This window comes from Eretmochelys imbricata, chromosome 20 (genome assembly GCF_965152235.1).
Source record: "Eretmochelys imbricata isolate rEreImb1 chromosome 20, rEreImb1.hap1, whole genome shotgun sequence".
NCBI classification, from domain to species: domain Eukaryota; kingdom Metazoa; phylum Chordata; order Testudines; family Cheloniidae; genus Eretmochelys; species Eretmochelys imbricata.
In genome coordinates, this window is record NC_135591.1 from 9,098,626 (window position 1) to 9,115,973 (window position 17,348).

Here is a 17,348-nt window from a genome sequence, read left to right on the forward strand (position 1 = left end):
CCCTTCCCCGCCTATCCCCCTCCCCACCCACCCCCCACTGACCCTCTGTCTCTCTCCCAGGGACCTACTGCCAAACAAACATCAATGACTGCATCTCCAGCCCCTGCCTCAACAAGGGCACCTGCATCGACGCCATCGCCAGCTACTCCTGCCTCTGTGACCTGCCCTACACAGGTGGGGCTGTGCCCACTGTGGGGAGAACAGGGCGCCCAGGCTAAGTGGAGAGGGCCTGTTTCTGGGAGCCTGGAGGGGTGGGGGGTCCCTGTGGTTCTCGGGGGTGGGGAGTTCCTGTAGTTGAGGGAGGCGCCAGCCCAGGTGGAGCGAGGGTGTGTGTGGGGGTCCCCGTGGTTCTGGGAGGTGTGCTGGGACTGGGGGGGTCCCCGTGGTTCTGGGAGGTTTGCTGGGGTGTGGTGGGGTCCTGGTGGTTCTGGGGTGTGTGTGGTTCTGGGAGGTGTGTGTGTGTGTGTGTGTGGGGGGGGGTTCCCTGTGGTTCTGGGACTCTTGGCAGGGCAGTTCCTTTGTTGGGCAAGGCCTGTGGCCAGGGCAGGAGCCTCATGTGGACTCTGGGCCCGAGAGTCGGAGCTGCTCTCACCATCGCCCCCTTCTGCCTGCAGGCCGCAACTGTGAGAACGTGCTGACACCCTGCTCCCCTAACCCCTGTGAGAACGGGGGGGTCTGCGACCACACGCCCGACTACGAGGGCTTCACTTGCAGCTGTCCCCCAGGCTGGCAAGGTACCGTCCCTCCGCCCACTCCTCCCCCATGGCCTCCCTGCCCTGCCTGCTCTGACCTGTGCCCTTTCCCTCCCCGCCAGGTCAGAGGTGCCACGTGGATGTGAACGAGTGTGACCGGACCCCCTGCCGGAACCGGGGCACCTGCACCAACCTGCATGGCGGGTACAGCTGCGCCTGCCGGCCAGGGTACACAGGCACCAACTGTGAGACGGACATTGACGACTGTGCCCCCAGTGAGTCCGGGTTCACGCGCGCTCGTCGGGGTACTGCACCCCAGCTCGCTTGGCTCAGCCACCCCACAGCCCAGCCAGGGCACAGTGCAGGACCCAGCCCTGTGGGTGGAGGGCGCTCAGCAGGGGGTGCTCTCCCCTCGCGTTCCCTGCTTACCCAGTACCCCAGCGTGCTACTGGGGTGCTGTCAGGAGGTGCTGTTAATTGGAGGTTTCCCACCGAGTCCTGGCTGTCCCATCATCCTGCCATTCCCCTGGGCTGAGCTGAAGCTGTCCTGGACAAGCTCTTCCCGAGGGCTGCCCCTGGGCCTGCCCAGCCTGCTCACGCTGGGTTCTCCTTCCCCTCCCACCCAAGCAGCTGGGCAGCAGGGCTGTGGGGCTGGGGAACAGCCACAGCTCCCTCCCCAGAGGGGACTGGCTGAGTGAGTGGGGGAAGGGCTCTGGGAAGGACCGGGATGTGAGGGTGAATCTCTCCCTGGGGGTGCCTGCCCTGATTGCCTGGGGCGGGGGGGAGAAGGGGAGGCCATGGAGTGGCTGAGCTCCTCTGGCCCCTTCTGACCCTGCTGCAGGCCTCCCCCGCCAGCCCTACACACACACCCCCTGGTGACCCTGCCACTTACCTGCCCGCAGACCCCTGCCTCAATGGTGGATCGTGCCAGGACGGCATCAGCTCCTTCTTGTGCACCTGCCTGCCAGGCTTCACGGGCCCGCGCTGTGCCAGCGAGACCAACGAGTGCCTGAGCAGCCCCTGCCGCAATGGTGCCACTTGCACTGACTACGTCAACAGCTTCACCTGCACCTGTGCCCCGGGCTGGGCCGGCCTGCACTGCGAGCACAACGTGCAGGAGTGCACCGACAGGTGAGCCCCCCGCCTGGGGATCCCCCCATCCCCCGGGCTGGGCCGGCCTGCACTGCGAGCACAACGTGCAGGAGTGCACCGACAGGTGAGCCCCCCGCCTGGGGATCCCCCCATCCCCCGGGCTGGGCCGGCCTGCACTGCGAGCACAACGTGCAGGAGTGCACCGACAGGTGAGCCCCCCGCCTGGGGATCCCCCCATCCCCCGGGCTGGGCCGGCCTGCACTGCGAGCCCAACGTGCAGGAGTGCACCGACAGGTGAGCCCCCCGCCTGGGGATCCCCCATCCCCCGGGCTGGGCCGGCCTGCACTGCGAGCCCAACGTGCAGGAGTGCACCGACAGGTGAGCCCCCCGCCTGGGGATCCCCCCATCCCCTGGGCTGGGCCGGCCTGCACTGCGAGCCCAACGACAGGTGAGCCCCCCGCCTGGGGATCCCCCCATCCCCCGGGCTGGGCCGGCCTGCACTGCGAGCCCAACGTGCAGGAGTGCACCAACAGGTGAGCCCCCCGCCTGGGGGTCCCCCCATCCCCCGGGCTGGGCCGGCCTGCACTGCGAGCCCAACGTGCAGGAGTGCACCGACAGGTGAGCCCCAGGCCCCCATCGGGGAGCCTCCCCAGTCCTCATCTCCCTGTCCCCAGTCCTCACCTATCTGCAAGGAGCTTCATCTCTTGAGAGAGTGGTGCCAGGGCAGGGCGGTGGGGTGGGGGTGGTTGTGGGGGCATAGGGCCGGTGCTGGGGGGGGCAGGGGACGAAGGGGTGGTGGGGGTAGTGCTGGGGGGGCAGGGGTTGTACTGATGGGTGGTGAATGGGGCATCGAGCTAACTATGCCTGTGGCCCTGCAGTTCCTGCTTCAATGGCGGCACCTGCCTGGACGGGGTGAACTCCTACACCTGCCGCTGCCGTGCCGGCTTCACGGGCACCCACTGCCAGCACGAGATCGATGAGTGCCAGTCCCAGCCCTGCCTCAACGGGGGCACCTGCCTGGATGGCGTGGAGTCCTACCGCTGCACCTGCCCCCAGGGCTACACCGGTGCCCAGTGCCAGGTGAGCCCTGCCCCGGGGATGGATGGTGGCTTGGCAGACAGGGGCAAGGACACAAAGTCCCAGCGTCTGGGGAGGGTGAACATGAGGCCTGGCATTCTGGGGGGAGCCTGGCCTCAGGGAGGGGGGAGAATCCAACATCCCACTGCGGTGGGGGTAGGGGCCTGGCCACAGGGGAGGGGAGGAATCCAAACCCAAGTGCGGTGGGGGGTGGGAGGCAGGTGCCAGGGGCCTGGCCTCAGGGGCGGGGGGGAATCCAACACCTCAGTGTGGTGGGGCGCAGGGACCTGGCAGTGCCGGAGCCCAGCCAAGGCTATATTGGTTCCCCAGGTTGCGTCCCCCAAGAGTACATTGTCCCCTAACTCCCCTTTCCGTGCAGAACCTGGTGGACTGGTGCCGGCGCTCGCCCTGCCAGAACGGGGGCCGCTGCGTGCAGACGGGCACGGCCCTGACCTGCGACTGTCCAGGGGGCTGGACCGGCCGCTACTGTGACATTCCCAATGCCTCCTGCGAGGTGGCGGCAGCTCATCGGGGTGAGGGCACCCTGGGCAGGACTGACCCCCCACTGGTCCCTGCCAGGCTGGGCTGGGAGGGGTCTGCCCTTAGCGGAGCTGCCCTCGCTCAGGGATCTGGGTCTCCAGTGCCCTCGAAAGATGGGGGGAGTTGGGGGCCATTGGGCAGCTTTGGGTGGAGCTGTCAGCTGAAGTATAGCCTGGGCCCTGCCCTGCCCCCACTGGACCCTGCTGTCCCAGCCACACCTGCTCTAGCAATGCTGTTGGTACCCCCACAGCTATCCCCAGCTCGGGGAGGGAAGAGGGGTCTAGTGGTTAGAGCAGGGGGAGCTGGGAGTCAGGACTCCTGGGTTCTATCCCCAGCTCGGGGAGGGAAGAGGGGTCTAGTGGTTAGAGCAGGGGGAGCTGGGAGTCAGGACTCCTGGGTTCTATCCCCAGCTCGGGGAGGGGAGGGTGGTCTAGTGGTTAGAGCAGGGGGGCTGACAGCCAGAGTCCCTGTCCACTCTGTGCCATGGTTTTCCCCTGTCGGGGCTGTGCTGGGGCTGTGGGCCGGGCACAAGGCATCACAGTCTCTGTCTGTCTGTTGGGGGCAGGGGTCTCCAAGGAACAGGTGTGTCACTACCGGGGCCAGTGCGTCGATGCTGGCAACACCCACTCCTGCCTCTGCAAGGAAGGCTACACGGGCAGCTACTGTGAGAGCGAGGCCGACCCCTGCCAGCCCAACCCCTGCCAGCACGGTGCCTCCTGCCACAGCTTCATAGGCAGCTACGACTGTGAGGTGAGCCCCAGGGAGGGGGGCTACATGGAGGAGCTCCAGGCGCTGCCAACCGGCGCTCGCCAGGCTGCTGGGGAGCCGCAGAAGTTGTGCCCCCACGAGGACGGTTAGGCCAAGGGGATACTGAGCGAGGCACATTCAGACAGGCTTACCTTGGAGCAGGGCAGCCGAGACTGGTCTGAGCATGAGCCAGGGAGCCAGGATTCCTGGGTTCTACCTCTGGCTCTGGGAAAGGAGCAGGGTCTAGTGGTTGGAACAGGAGGGCTGGGAGCCAGGATTCCTGGGTTCTGTTCTGAGCTCTGAAAGTGCAGTGGGGTCAGGTGGTTGGAATGGGGGCCTGGGAGCCAGGACTCCTGGGTTCTCTCCCTGGCTGTCGTTGACAGTCTGTACTGTGGGGTAAGTCCTTCTCCTCCCCGCGATGGTGCTCCATGACCCCGCACAGCAGCGGAGAGGGGTTGGTGATGGCAGCATGAGGCCTTGTTAACCCCTCTGTGGCTGGAGGAGGTTGAGCCGAGGGGCTGGGCAGCCCTGGGGTGGGGCCCTCAGGAGAGGAACTGAGGCCCAGGGCCCTGACTGAGCTGTGTCTGTCTCTCCTTACAGTGCCCACCGGGGTTCGAGGGCAAGAACTGCGAGTATGACATAGACGAGTGCCAGTCCCACCCCTGTCAGAACGGGGGCTCCTGCATTGACCTCATTGGGCGCTACATCTGCTCCTGCCCGCCGGGAACCCTGGGTAAGGCCAAGCTGGGCTAGTGGCTGGGCACCGTGGGGGGGCAATGGGAGGCAGGTTACTGGGGCAAGGGGTGGCTCTGGTTACTCCCAGGAGTGGGGGTACTTGTGGGGCGGGGAGCTCAGGTTGGGGGATGGGGCCTGGTTTCCTTGGGAGGCCAGATCCCCACAGGATGGGGTGGTTGGGATGCTCTGGTTACGACGGGGGCTGCAAGGTCTCTGCCCCCCACCCAATCCCCAGGTGTCCTGTGCGAGATCAACGAGGACGACTGTGCCACGAGCCCTGGCAGCCGGGCGCCCAAGTGCTTGAACAACGGGACGTGCGTGGACCGGGTGGGTGGCTACCGCTGCAACTGCCCCCCGGGCTACACGGGTGAGCGCTGCGAGGGCGACATCAACGAGTGCCTGGCCAAGCCCTGCCTGCCCCAGCGCACGCTGGACTGCGTGCAGGGCGCCAACGACTTCCAGTGCCTGTGCAAGCCGGGCTACACGGGTGAGTGTGCCGGGGGGGGGCTACACCCAGCCCAGGGGCATTTATCCCGGGGGCGCTGGGGTGCATGTCAATGGCTGCACTCAGTGCAGGGTGGGAGCAGGGGAAATCCCTGGGGGGCAGGGGAGGCTCTCTAGGCTGGGGGTCTGTGCACCCATGAGGGGCTGAGCTGTGGGAAGGTGGCTGTGCTAGGAGCAGTGCAGGAGGCGGGGTGCGGGGGCAGCTCCCCTCTCCCTAGACTCTTCGTGACCCATCCCTGTCCACCCCCCGGCCAGGCCGGCGCTGCCAGAACATCGTGAATACGTGCGAGGCTCAGCCCTGCCAGAACGGTGGCCAGTGCAGGCTGACGGTGAACACGCCGCTGGGCTACACCTGCCGCTGCCCCCCGGTGAGTGCCCCCTTGTGGGAAAGGGCAGGGGGCTGGGCTCAGGCCAGCTGGGGGCCTCCCCCTGGCCGTGCACAGCCTGCAGTCTTCCAGGCCCAGAGGGAATGGGGCTGTGGGGGGTGCTGGGGGCCTGCTCCACCATTCCAGTCCTGGAGCTGCAGGACGGGCTCTGATCTGAAAAGGGGCATCTTGGTTCTGGTGCTGCGGGGAAGGGTTTAGGAGTTGTTCCTGGTGCCCTGGGGGAGCAGGCTGGTCCTGCTGTGGGGGGAGGGTTTCCATGGCACTTGAGATGGGGTGGGGGAGAGTTCCCATGTTACTTGGAGGGGTCCCATGGCACCTGGGGTGAGGGTGCTGGGGGAGGGTTGCCATAACACTTGGGGGGAGGGGCTGGGGGAGGGGTCCCATGGCACCTGGGGGGTGGATAATCGGCTGAACATGAGTGCCCAGTGCAACGCTGTGGCCAAAGGAGCTAACACAATCCTGGGATGCCCAGACGAGCATAGAGAGGTTCTCTTACCTCGTACCTGGCACTGGTGTAGCGGCTACTGGACTCCTGTGCCCAGTGCTGGTCCCACAGTGCAGGGATGCTGGTCCATTGGTGAGGGTCAGAGGGGAGCCCCGAGAATGGTGGAAGGATCCGAAGAGCAAGGAGCTTGAGCTGTTCAGTGTCCCAAAGGGAAGGGGCCAGGGGAGTGGAGCCCAGGCTGGGCTCCTGGGCCTAGCGACTGAGGTGCGATGTGATGGGATGTAGCGGCTGGGAGCTGAAGCTGGACATGTTCAGACTGGAAACAGCCGCTGGAATGGGCCAGCAAGGGCCTGAGCTGGGTTCTCCGTCATGGGCCATTTGCAGTGGAGCTGCGCTGTGGGTCTAGCTGCTCTGCTCTGTCATCCATGGATTAGTTCCGGCCTGTGATATACACGCCACGTGGAGGGGCCCATTCTGGTCCAGGTCCTGGTGTTGCTGGATGGGGTGATCCTAGTTCTGGGTTGGTTCTGGTCCGGGTCCCAATGCTGCTGGGCAAGGGGGAGGTGGTTCTGGCCCATGGCCTGGTCCCGGTGCCATCTCTCTCACCCTCTTTCCTGCCCCTTTCCAGAACTATTCCGGGCCCAACTGTGAGCGAAGCGTGCTGTCGTGTCGGGAGCTCGCCTGCTTCAACGGGGGCAGCTGCCAGCACACAGCGCTGGGCGCTCGCTGCTCCTGCCTGCCGGGCTTCACTGGCTCCGACTGCCGCCTGCGGGCTAACAGCAGCTGCACCAGCGCGCCCTGCCTCAGCGGGGGCACCTGCATAGAGATGTCCTGGCCTCCCCACTTCCAGTGCCTCTGCCCCAGCGGCTTCTCCGGCCTGCGCTGCGAGCAGAAGCTCCAGCACCCCCTGGAGCTGCAGTGCCTGCAGGAGGGGTGCGATGCCAAGGCCGGAGATTCCTACTGCGACAAGGAATGCAACAGCCCCGCCTGCAAGTGGGATGGGGGCGACTGCTCCCTGCTGGTGGGCGACCCCTGGCAGCAGTGCGAGGAGCCCCAGTGCTGGCAGTTGTTCAACAACAGCCAGTGCGACGAGGCCTGCAACACGGCCGCGTGCCTCTACGACAACTTCGACTGCAAGAGCCGTGAGCGCAGCTGCAAGTAAGGAGGGCGCTGGGCTGGGGGGGCAGGGCCGGGGGATGGGGAGGCGCTGCCCCTGGGGGGCGCTCTACAGAGGGCGCTTTCCCTTCAGAGTGTGCACTTGCCCCAGTGGGGCGCTGGGCCGTAGGGGGTGCTCTCCCCCCAAGGTCAGTGCTGACCCCAGTGCCCCAGCGTGGTGTCAGTGTGCGCTGTGCAGCTGGGGGTGACGCGTGAAAATGAGGCCCTGGGCAGTTGTGCCCAGTGCAGATCCCATGGCGTTTGCCAGGGACGAGCCTTTAATCCTGGTGCTTGCCCAGGTGGGGCACAGGAGCTGTTTACACAGGGATCCCTTGCCTGGCGCTGAGGTGCGCCCCCCTCTGGGGGTGGGGTGGGGACTATTTATACAGGGACCCCTCACCCAGCTGAGGTGCAGACACCTCTGGAGTGGGGCGCGGAGGATGTTTATACAGGGACCCCTCACCTGACTCTGGGGTGGAGCACGGGGGCTGTGGTAGCTACATCTCACCGCTGGCCAAAGATGGCTATGGGCACTGGAGCCATGTCCAGGATGTTTCTCACTGTGTGATGCAGTCTCTGCTGCAGGAGCCCAGTGACCCCAGGTGTCCTGGAGTGCCCAACAGGGCGGAGGGGGACTGGCCAGAACGGGGTAGGGCTGGGGGCTGGGTGGGGCAGGGCTGGGTGGGGCTGTGCCCTGACCATGGCCCCCCTCCCCCTCCCAAGCCCTGTGTATGAGAAGTACTGCTCGGACCACTTTGCCGACGGGCAGTGCGACCAGGGCTGCAACCACGAGGAATGTGGCTGGGACGGGCTGGACTGCGCCCGTGAGATGCCGGAGCACCTGGCCAGCGGTGTGCTGGTCATCACCGTGCTGCTGCCCCCCGACGAGCTGCGCAGGACCAGCACCACCTTCCTGCAGAAGCTGAGCGCCATCCTGCGCACCTCGCTGCGCTTCCGCCTTGACAGGGACGGCAACTACATGATCGAGCCCTTCTACCGGCCCAGCCGCCTGCACCGCCGGGAGCTGGGCCGGGAGGTCATCGGGTAAGCTGCGGGCCGGCGCGGCCCCATGGGGAGTGGGGGGAGACACAGCCTCAGGGAGTGGGGGGGGGAGATGTGGGCCACAGCCAGGGGGTGTGTGGGGGCCACAGCCCTGGGGGCCACAGCCAGGGGGATTCAGGGGGAGACGCGGTCCTGTGGGCCGCAGCTGGGGTGAGGGGGGAGATGTGGGCTGCAGCCAGGGGGTGGGGGAGAGAGACAGCCCCATGAGCCACGGGGGAGATGGCCGGGGGGGGAGGGAGCCAAGGGGCTGGGATCCTGGCCTTTAGGGGGCTGGTACAGGGGGCTGGTGCCAGGGTGGGGCAGGTTAGCACTTTGTGGGGCTGGCACTGGGGGTAGGGGGCCAGTGCCAGTGAAGGGGGCCAGTCCTGGGGCAGGCACTAGGAAGTTGTCTGTTGACTGGCACCAGGACACAGAGGTGCCACACAGCTGCTTTCAATCAGCAATCTGGGTCGCCGCCTGCTCTGATGCGGGGACTGGGGTGGCTCAGCTGGTTCCTGTTACCCGCTCCCTGTGCTCTCGGACGGCAGCAAGGGCCCTGGGGGCAGCATCCAGGGGCCTTGCCTCCTGCCCGGCCCTGGGGCCCAGATGGGAGCAGGTCGGGACGGGGCCTGCACAACGGTGCTAAACAGCTGCTGGCAGCCTGGCAGCGACCATGTGGTCCACGGGACCGAGGTCCCGCTGCCTGGGCCATGCCTGCTCTGGGACATGCACAGCCCTTGCTGCAGGGGGTGCTGAGCCAGCCCTGCCCCAGGACTCCGTGTGGGGCAAGGGGTGCTCAGGCTCCCCTACAGTCTGGGGCTCGGTGCCACTGTGGGTGAGGCCACTGGTAACTGTCCCCTTCCCTGCCCCAGCTCCGTGGTCACCCTGGAGATCGACAACCGCCTCTGCTTCCAGGCCTCAGACAAGTGCTTCCCCGACGCGCGCAGCGCGGCCGACTACCTGGCTGCGCTGGCCGCTGTCGAGCGCCTGGAGTTCCCCTACCCCATCAAGGCTGTGCACAGTGAGTGCAGGTGGGGCCGGGGCTAGGGGGTGGAGTTTGAGGGCAGGGTGAGAGGCGGGGAGGGCTCTCAAGAGCGGGTGGGGTGAGAGGGCGGGGTGGGGTGAGTGAAAGGGAGTGGAGTATTGGGAGGGGACGGAGTGAGTGGGAGGGGTGGGGTCCAGGAGGGGTGGGGTGAGTGGCGGCGGGGTCTCAAGAGGCAGGGTCTGACCCGCATCCACTCCTGCAGGTGACAAGCTGCAGCCGAAGCCCCCGGACTCCGTGCCCCTGGTGCCCCTGGTGGTGGTGGCAGCGGCCGTGATCCTGCTGGTGATCCTGGTGCTGGGGGTGCTGGTGGCACGGCGGAAGCGGGAGCACAGCACGCTCTGGTTCCCAGAGGGCTTCAGCCTGAAGAAGGAGAACAGCAACAAGAACCGGCGGGAGCCCGTGGGCCAGGACGCCTTGGGCATGAAGTACGGGACCTGCCCTCGGGGGCCAAGCCCACAGCCTGCTCCCCACACCCAGGCCTGGATCCCCGCTCGCTGCAGCAGTATGGGGGCTTTTACCTGCTGCAGGACCCCCCCGTCCTCCCCTGACCACCACCACCAGGGGGGCAGTGTGCAGACTGTCTCTGCCTGCACACCCCATGGCTGCCCAGTGCCTTGTGCAGTGGGGGATGTCCTAGGAGTGGCCTCCTGAAGCCCTGGGTGGGTGGGGCGGTGGCCAGGGGCTGCACGGCAGGGGCTGGGGTCTAAGCTCTTGGCTTCCCTCTAGGAACATCAGCAAGGGGGAAAGCCTGATGGGGGAACACTCAGATGACTGGATGGATGCAGAGTGCCCGGAGGCCAAGAGACTCAAGGTACCAACACCTGTGGACCAGCAGTGAGCCCTGGCTTGCTGGGGGCGGGATGGGTGATGTGTGCTGGGCTTGGTGATGCGGGGGAGGAGGGGTGTGGGGCACAGTGATGTGCCGGAAGGGGCGGTGTTGGGCAGGGAACGGGAGTCCCTAGCAGGGCTGGGGCAGGATCTACCAGCTCCATGATTGGTTGTGCTCTCCCCACAGGTGGAGGAGCCGGGCGGGGACTCGGAGGACCCTGTGGACTGCCGCCAGTGGACACAGCATCACCTGGTGGCCGCTGACATCCGCATGCCGCCATCCATGGCCCTGACGCCACCCCAGGGCGAGTTCGACACCGACTGTATGGATGTCAACGTCAGGGGGCCAGGTAAGGGGGGGCCTGGCTCCATCTCAGGGACTACAGCTCCCAGCATGCAGTGCAGACACGCTGGGAGAAGTGGGCAGAGGAAAGGCTCCCCTGCCTATGCAGCTGACCACACGTCCCAGCATGCATCACTGCCCAGTTCAGCCACACTGCATGCTGGGAGTTGTGGTCTCTCATGCTGGAGCCCTGGGGCAGCTGCCCGTTAACCCCTTGGCGGTGGCTCTCCTTGCAGACGGCTTCACTCCGCTCATGCTGGCCTCGTTCTGCGGGGGCGGTGTGGAGACCGACCTGGCCGAGGAGGATGAGGCCGACGACTCCTCAGCCAACATCATCTCGGACCTCATCTGCCAGGGCGCCAACCTGAGCGCCCAGACCGACCGTACAGGTGAGACCGCGCTGCATTTGGCTGCCCGCTATGCCCGGGCCGACGCCGCCAAGCGCTTGCTGGACGCCGGTGCTGACACCAACGCCCAGGACAACACGGGCCGCACACCGCTGCACGCTGCGGTGACCGCCGACGCCCAGGGCGTCTTCCAGGTGAGACCCACCCCCCACCCGTGGTGCCGACGCCCAGAGCGTCTTCCAGGTGAGCTCCTGCTTTCCCTCACCACCTGGGACGCGCCCCAGTTGCTCTCTCTCCACCCCAGAGCTCCCCCACGCAGTCATCTTCTACTGGAGGCCCCCCCCATCCTGGGCCAAGCCCCTGGGCACTCTGCCCTTGCCAGAACAACTCCTTGGAGAGCTCCCCCTCTACCCACACTGGGAGGGCTCCGAGGGCCCCTGGCTGTGCCCATGCTGGGAGAGCTGGGCTAGGCAGGGTTTCCCCAGGTGCAGCTCTTCCGTATTCCCATCTCACACCTGCCCTGCCTGGCAGATCCTGATCCGGAACCGCTCCACGGACCTGGACGCCCGCATGGTGGATGGCTCCACGGCACTGATCCTGGCCGCCCGGCTGGCCGTGGAGGGGATGGTGGAGGAGCTCATTGCCTGCCACGCAGACGTCAATGCCGTGGATGAGCTAGGTATCGGGCGGCTTCCCCCCGTCGGGGGGTCTCCACTGAGGCCCGCCCCCAGCTTGCCCTGGGGAAGGGTCTGGCTGTGGGTATCGGGGCTCAGCTCTCCACCTTTCCACGCCCAGCATGAGCCCACTGTGGGGGCTTGGTGACATGGGGGAGCACTGCCAACCTGTGAGGATTTGGGAGGGGCTGTGCATGGAGGAGGAGCAGCTCGTAGCTGAGCTAGCAGGGGACTGTGGGTTGGGATTGAGGGGCAACGGCAGAGCTGTGGTGGGAGCAGGGGAGCCCAGGGCTGGGCTAGCAGGGCTGTGGGTTGGGACTGAGGAGCAGCGGGTTGGGGGTAGACCAGCAGAGTGCCCCCCCTCATGGCTTGGCTCCCCCAGGTAAATCTGCGCTGCACTGGGCCGCGGCCGTGAACAACGTGGAGGCTACGATCGCGCTGCTGAAGAACGGCGCCAACAAGGACATGCAGGACAGCAAGGTGAGCGGCAGGCGGGATGGGCAGGCCAGCAAAGCCTGGCTGTCACGCATCCCGCAGGCCCCGCCCACAATGGGGGCTCCCACTGTGCCTTCCTCTAGGAGCCTCTGGGCCGAGCACCAGGACACGCTGCTCCTGTGCTGGGGCGGGGGAGACCCGTCTGCCTAGGGCCTGACCCTGGCTCTAAAGCCCTGGCACAGAGGGCTGTGGGCATCTCCCAGCCCTGCCCTGGCATTCCCAGGGCTCCGTGGATGGGGGCATCCCCCTCAGCACAGTCTGAGCCCCACTGTTGCCCCCCCAGGAGGAGACCCCGCTGTTCCTGGCCGCTCGGGAGGGCAGCTACGAGGCGGCCAAGATCCTGCTGGATCACTTTGCCAACCGGGAGATCACAGACCACATGGACCGGCTGCCGCGGGATATCGCCCAGGAGCGGATGCACCATGACATCGTGCGGCTGCTGGACGAGTACAACACGGTACGCAGCCCGCAGGGGGCACTGCCCCCCGGTCACACCATGTCCCCGCTCATGTGCCCGCCCAACAGCTTCCTGCCCAGCCTCAAGCCCACCCCTCAGGGGAAGAAGAGCCGGCGGCCCAGCGCCAAGAACACGGCAGGGGCAGGCAGCAGCGCCAGCCTGGCCAAGGAGGCCAAGGGGCGCAGCAAGAAGCTGAGCTTGGAGTGCCAGGGCTCCCTGCTGGAGAGCTCAGTCACCCTGTCGCCCGTCGACTCGCTGGACTCTCCCTACGTGGCCAACCCCACCTCTCCCGTCCTGGCCTCTCCCGGCGTCTTCCACCCAGCCAGCTCCTCCATGTCAGTGGGCTCCACACCCATGGTGCATGGCCTGATGGATGGGCCCTTTGCCGTCAGCCTGGCGCGGCTCAGTGACCTGGGCGAGGTGGCATCGGCCCAAAGCACCATCCTCTCCATGAACCGGGTCTCCATGCCCTCGCTGCCACGCCAGCCTGGCTGCGTGGGGCTCAGCCTGGGCATGGTGAGCCCGGTGGCGGTGCCCTTCGATTGGCACACCCGTGTCCCCACCTCCCAATGCAACCCAGTCATTGGGGTGGTGCATCCGGCTGCCTCCCACCCGAACCTGCACCAGCCGGCCCAGCCCTTCCCGCAGGGGCTGCTGCTACCCAACCATCTGGCCATGGTGCACAGCTCCCAGGTGCTGGCCGCCCCCAGCCCTGTCAAGGATCAGCCCCCACCGGCGCCCACCCCTGGGCAGCCCATGCCCCCGCCGCCCCCTGCGGCACCCACCCTGGGCCGTGCCAACCAGCCCATCTCGCCCAAGGAGGGGCAGGGGGCTGCGCGCCCTGGTCCCCCACCCCAGTATTACAAGGCACCTGGCGGGCAGGGGGCAGAAGATTACCCCACACCCCCCTCGCAGCACAGCTACACCCCCGGCCAGGACGGCACCCCCAAGCACTACCTACACCTGCGCAGCGAGCACCCCTACCTGACGCCCTCGCCCGAGTCCCCCGAGCAGTGGGCCAGCCCCTCGCCCCACTCGCTGTCCGACTGGTCCGAGTCCACCCCCAGCCCGGCCGTGCTGGGGCCCCCCCAGACCCTCTCCCACCTGCCCGACCAACCCACCAAGATGCAGGTGTTTGCGTGAGGGCAGGGGTGAGGGATCCAGGGCCCCGAGCCCCTCCCCCAGCTCCCCTTCCTGGGGGAGCCCCTCACCCACCCCCAGACCCTGCCTCCTGGAGAAACTCTTCCCCCCCCCCCCCGCAGTGTTTTTTTATAAGAAAAATGTCAAATGTAAAAAGGAAAAAATCCCTCTCTCTGTGGGTGGGGGCTGTGGGCTCCCCCCCAACTGCCATGGGGGGGCTCTGGCCATGCCCTGACCCCCCATCTCCCTGGCGGGGGGCATTTGTCTTTTTTTTAAAAAAGTCTTTTGTATAGAAAAAAAAGTCATTTAAACGAGCGCTTTATTTTTACAAAATATTATATGTAAAGTGTCCAGTAGGTGTCGCTAAAGCACCACGGGCGGGGGTGGGGCTGTAGCGGGGGAGGGTGATCCCTGGCCTCCCCCCACTGTTGCTCGGTGGGCAGAGCGCCCCCCACGTTGGGGAGGAGCCCGCTCACTGTAATTGTGTACTGGGATGCGGCGATAGCCTGTGGCCGCTGCCCGGGGCACAGGGCCCCCTCCCCGCAATGCGGGGGGCTGAGCCCCCACCCCTACCCCCCTGCTCAGGGCCCTCCGCAATGCGGAGGGACTGAGCCCCCTCACTGCCCCGAGCTCTCTGCCTGGGGCTGAGCCCCCCCAGGTCCCCCGCCCTCCCTGTCCTGTTTCTTGGCACTTCATCACATTCCAGGTTAATTTATTCCTTGGAGATGCCCGCTGCCCAAGTGGGGCCTGTCTGGTGGGGGGCTCCGGCCAGCGACAGGGTCTGCCAGCTGCTCTCGGTGTTTGTCTCCCCCATGGCACCACTGCCACCCCCACCCTGGGCACAGCTGGTCGGGATGGGCGGCACCTGTCCTCCATGGCTGATCCCACTCCCTCTGCTCCACAATGGCCGCTTGCCCTCCCACCGGGGGGCCCTGCCTGCAGTACGATGCCAGGCAGCAAACTGACAGCCAGCTGGGCTCCGGCCCCTCTATACATTCCCCACATGCCTCCTCTGTCAATGGCTCTGGGAGCAGGGGCTGGGGAGGAGCCCAGTGCCTGGGCACAGCCCCTGCCCCCCGCTGTAGCATAGAGGGGGCAAGGCCCCTGCTTGTCACTCCTAGAACGAAGTGTAGCTCATTTTTAAACTATTTTTTAAATCCCTGTTTAAATCAAGTAGCTTTGAACCAACTGGGCGCCGCTGTACAGAGCTTGACCCTGCGCTTAACCCCCCTGGGACCTCCGGTACCAGGGACCCTCACCCGTCCCTGCACCTAAGCCCCCTGGCACTCACTGTGCAGAGCCGGCCCTGCCTCTGACTCCCCTGGGACCCGCTGTACAGAGCCCATCCTGCACCCTCACCCCCATCCCTGTCCCCACACATAACCCTGCTGGGACCCACTGCAGAGCCTGCTCCTGCACATAACTCCTCTGGGACCTGCTGTACAGGGGCCCCCATCCCTGCCCCTGCACATAACCCCCCTGAGACCCGCTGTACAGAGCCCACCCTGCCCCTATCCCCCTGGGACCTGCTGTACAGAGCCCGGCCCCACTGTGCCTAATAAAGCTGTAGTTAACAAAGAACCTGTCTCTGCCCCCTTTCTGTGCGCCTGTTTCCCCCCCCGCCCCCTTCTGTGCGCCTGTTTCCCCCCCCGCCCCCTTCTGTGCGCCTGTTTCCCCCCCCGCCCCCTTCTGTGCGCCTGTTTCCCCCCCGCCCCCTTCTGTGCGCCTGTTTCCCCCCCCGCCCCCTTCTGTGCGCCTGTTTCCCCCCCCGCCCCCTTCTGTGCGCCTGTTTCCCCCCCCCGCCCCCTTCTGTGCGCCTGTTTCCCCCCCGCCCCCTTCTGTGCGCCTGTTTCCCCCCCGCCCCCTTCTGTGCGCCTGTTTCCCCCCCGCCCCCTTCTGTGCGCCTGTTTCCCCCCCGCCCCCTTCTGTGCGCCTGTTTCCCCCCCGCCCCCTTCTGTGCGCCTGTTTCTCCCCCCCGCCCCCTTCTGTGCGCCTGTTTCTCCCCCCCGCCCCCTTCTGTGCGCCTGTTTCTCCCCCCCGCCCCCTTCTGTGCGCCTGTTTCTCCCCCCCGCCCCCTTCTGTGCGCCTGTTTCCCCCCCCCGCCCCCTTCTGTGCGCCTGTTTCCCCCCCGCCCCCTTCTGTGCGCCTGTTTCCCCCCCGCCCCCTTCTGTGCGCCTGTTTTCCCCCCGCCCCCTTCTGTGCGCCTGTTTCTCCCCCCCCGCCCCCTTCTGTGCGCCTGTTTCTCCCCCCCCGCCCCCTTCTGTGCGCCTGTTTCTCCCCCCCCGCCCCCTTCTGTGCGCCTGTTTCTCCCCCCCGCCCCCTTCTGTGCGCCTGTTTCCCCCCCCCGCCCCCTTCTGTGCGCCTGTTTCCCCCCCCGCCCCCTTCTGTGCGCCTGTTTTCCCCCCGCCCCCTTCTGTGCGCCTGTTTTCCCCCCGCCCCCTTCTGTGCGCCTGTTTTCCCCCCTGCCCCCTTCTGTGCGCCTGTTTCTCCCCCCCCGCCCCCTTCTGTGCGCCTGTTTCTCCCCCCCCGCCCCCTTCTGTGCGCCTGTTTCTCCCCCCCGCCCCCTTCTGTGCGCCTGTTTCTCCCCCTCGCCCCCTTCTGTGCGCCTGTTTTCCCCGCCCCGCCCCCTTCTGTGCGCCTGTTTTCCCCGCCCCGCCCCCTTCTGTGCGCCTGTTTTTCCCCCCCCCGCCCCCTTCTGTGCGCCTGTTTTTCCCCCCCCCGCCCCCTTCTGTGCGCCTGTTTTTCCCCCCCCGCCCCAATCTGTGCGCCGTTTGCCATACTCAGGGCCTTGCCATGGCTCTGGGTTGGGGTGGAGCGGCTGCTCTGGGTCAGCTCCAGTCCTGGGCTGATCTTGGTTGGTTACAGCAGCCTGTTTCCCTGGGGTCATCTGGGCTGGTCCCCACTGAGCAGTTCAGGGCCTCGGCAGAGGGGGCACCAGTGCCAGGGGCTCCCAGCAGTCAGTTGCCTGCAGCCTGAAGTGCTGTGGGTGAGCGGCGGGGCCCTGGGGAGTGTGGTGGCCACGCTCCAGGAGAACAAACAGTAGCTGGCAAAAATGCCCCCATCCGCCCCCCCGCGAGCTCTGTGCCCGAACACTCTCTCTGCGCTTCCCCGCCGCGCCCCATCTCTCAGCCCCTCGCCCCGCGGGGCTCAGCACTGACCTGCCATGGGTGGCCCCCCATTGCTTTCACCCCGAGGTGCCTGGTCCCTGTGGGGCTGGAAGGAGGCTTTTACTCAGGGAACTTGCCCGCCTTGCGGTGGGGACACGGCTAACCTGCTTGGCTGCTGATCGTCCTCCAAGGTCTTCTCACAGTCCCACCTGTGTGCCCAGCCGGGCAGAGCTGTTCCCCTCAAGTCCCTGGGGTACAAGCAGAGAAGGCTCAGAAACCTGGGCTGTGCCACAGATTTCCTGGGGGCAAGCCCAGCAGCAGCGAGCCCCAGAACGTGAGGGCTGCTTGCAGCCAGGCGCCCGCTGTGCAGCCTGGAGGGGGGGCACGGCAGCTGTTGGCTTTCAGGAGACTGTGATAGTCCCGGGTTCAAAGCCGCCAGTTCCTTCAGCATGATACCCCCCGTCTCCACTCTGCCCAGCATCTCTGGGGTCTGACACGC

General features: G+C 66.6%; 1 protein-coding gene across 1 annotated transcript in view; it reads left to right on the forward strand.

Moving 5' to 3' along the window:
- The window catches only part of NOTCH3 (notch receptor 3), a 42,811-nt gene extending 29,066 nt beyond the window's left edge, over positions 1-13,745 (forward strand). The window contains exons 15-34 of the mRNA XM_077838518.1: positions 61-174; positions 615-734; positions 815-967; positions 1,594-1,822; positions 2,662-2,863; positions 3,240-3,393; positions 3,966-4,150; positions 4,748-4,880; positions 5,118-5,369; positions 5,642-5,754; positions 6,846-7,375; positions 8,096-8,416; positions 9,286-9,434; positions 9,661-9,883; positions 10,185-10,269; positions 10,474-10,636; positions 10,866-11,170; positions 11,508-11,655; positions 12,033-12,130; positions 12,429-13,745. Of these exons, the coding sequence (XP_077694644.1) occupies positions 61-174; positions 615-734; positions 815-967; positions 1,594-1,822; positions 2,662-2,863; positions 3,240-3,393; positions 3,966-4,150; positions 4,748-4,880; positions 5,118-5,369; positions 5,642-5,754; positions 6,846-7,375; positions 8,096-8,416; positions 9,286-9,434; positions 9,661-9,883; positions 10,185-10,269; positions 10,474-10,636; positions 10,866-11,170; positions 11,508-11,655; positions 12,033-12,130; positions 12,429-13,745 (4,994 nt within the window). The remainder of the gene's footprint in view (positions 1-60; positions 175-614; positions 735-814; positions 968-1,593; positions 1,823-2,661; positions 2,864-3,239; positions 3,394-3,965; positions 4,151-4,747; positions 4,881-5,117; positions 5,370-5,641; positions 5,755-6,845; positions 7,376-8,095; positions 8,417-9,285; positions 9,435-9,660; positions 9,884-10,184; positions 10,270-10,473; positions 10,637-10,865; positions 11,171-11,507; positions 11,656-12,032; positions 12,131-12,428) is intronic.
- Positions 13,746-17,348: the final 3,603 nt, after the last annotated feature.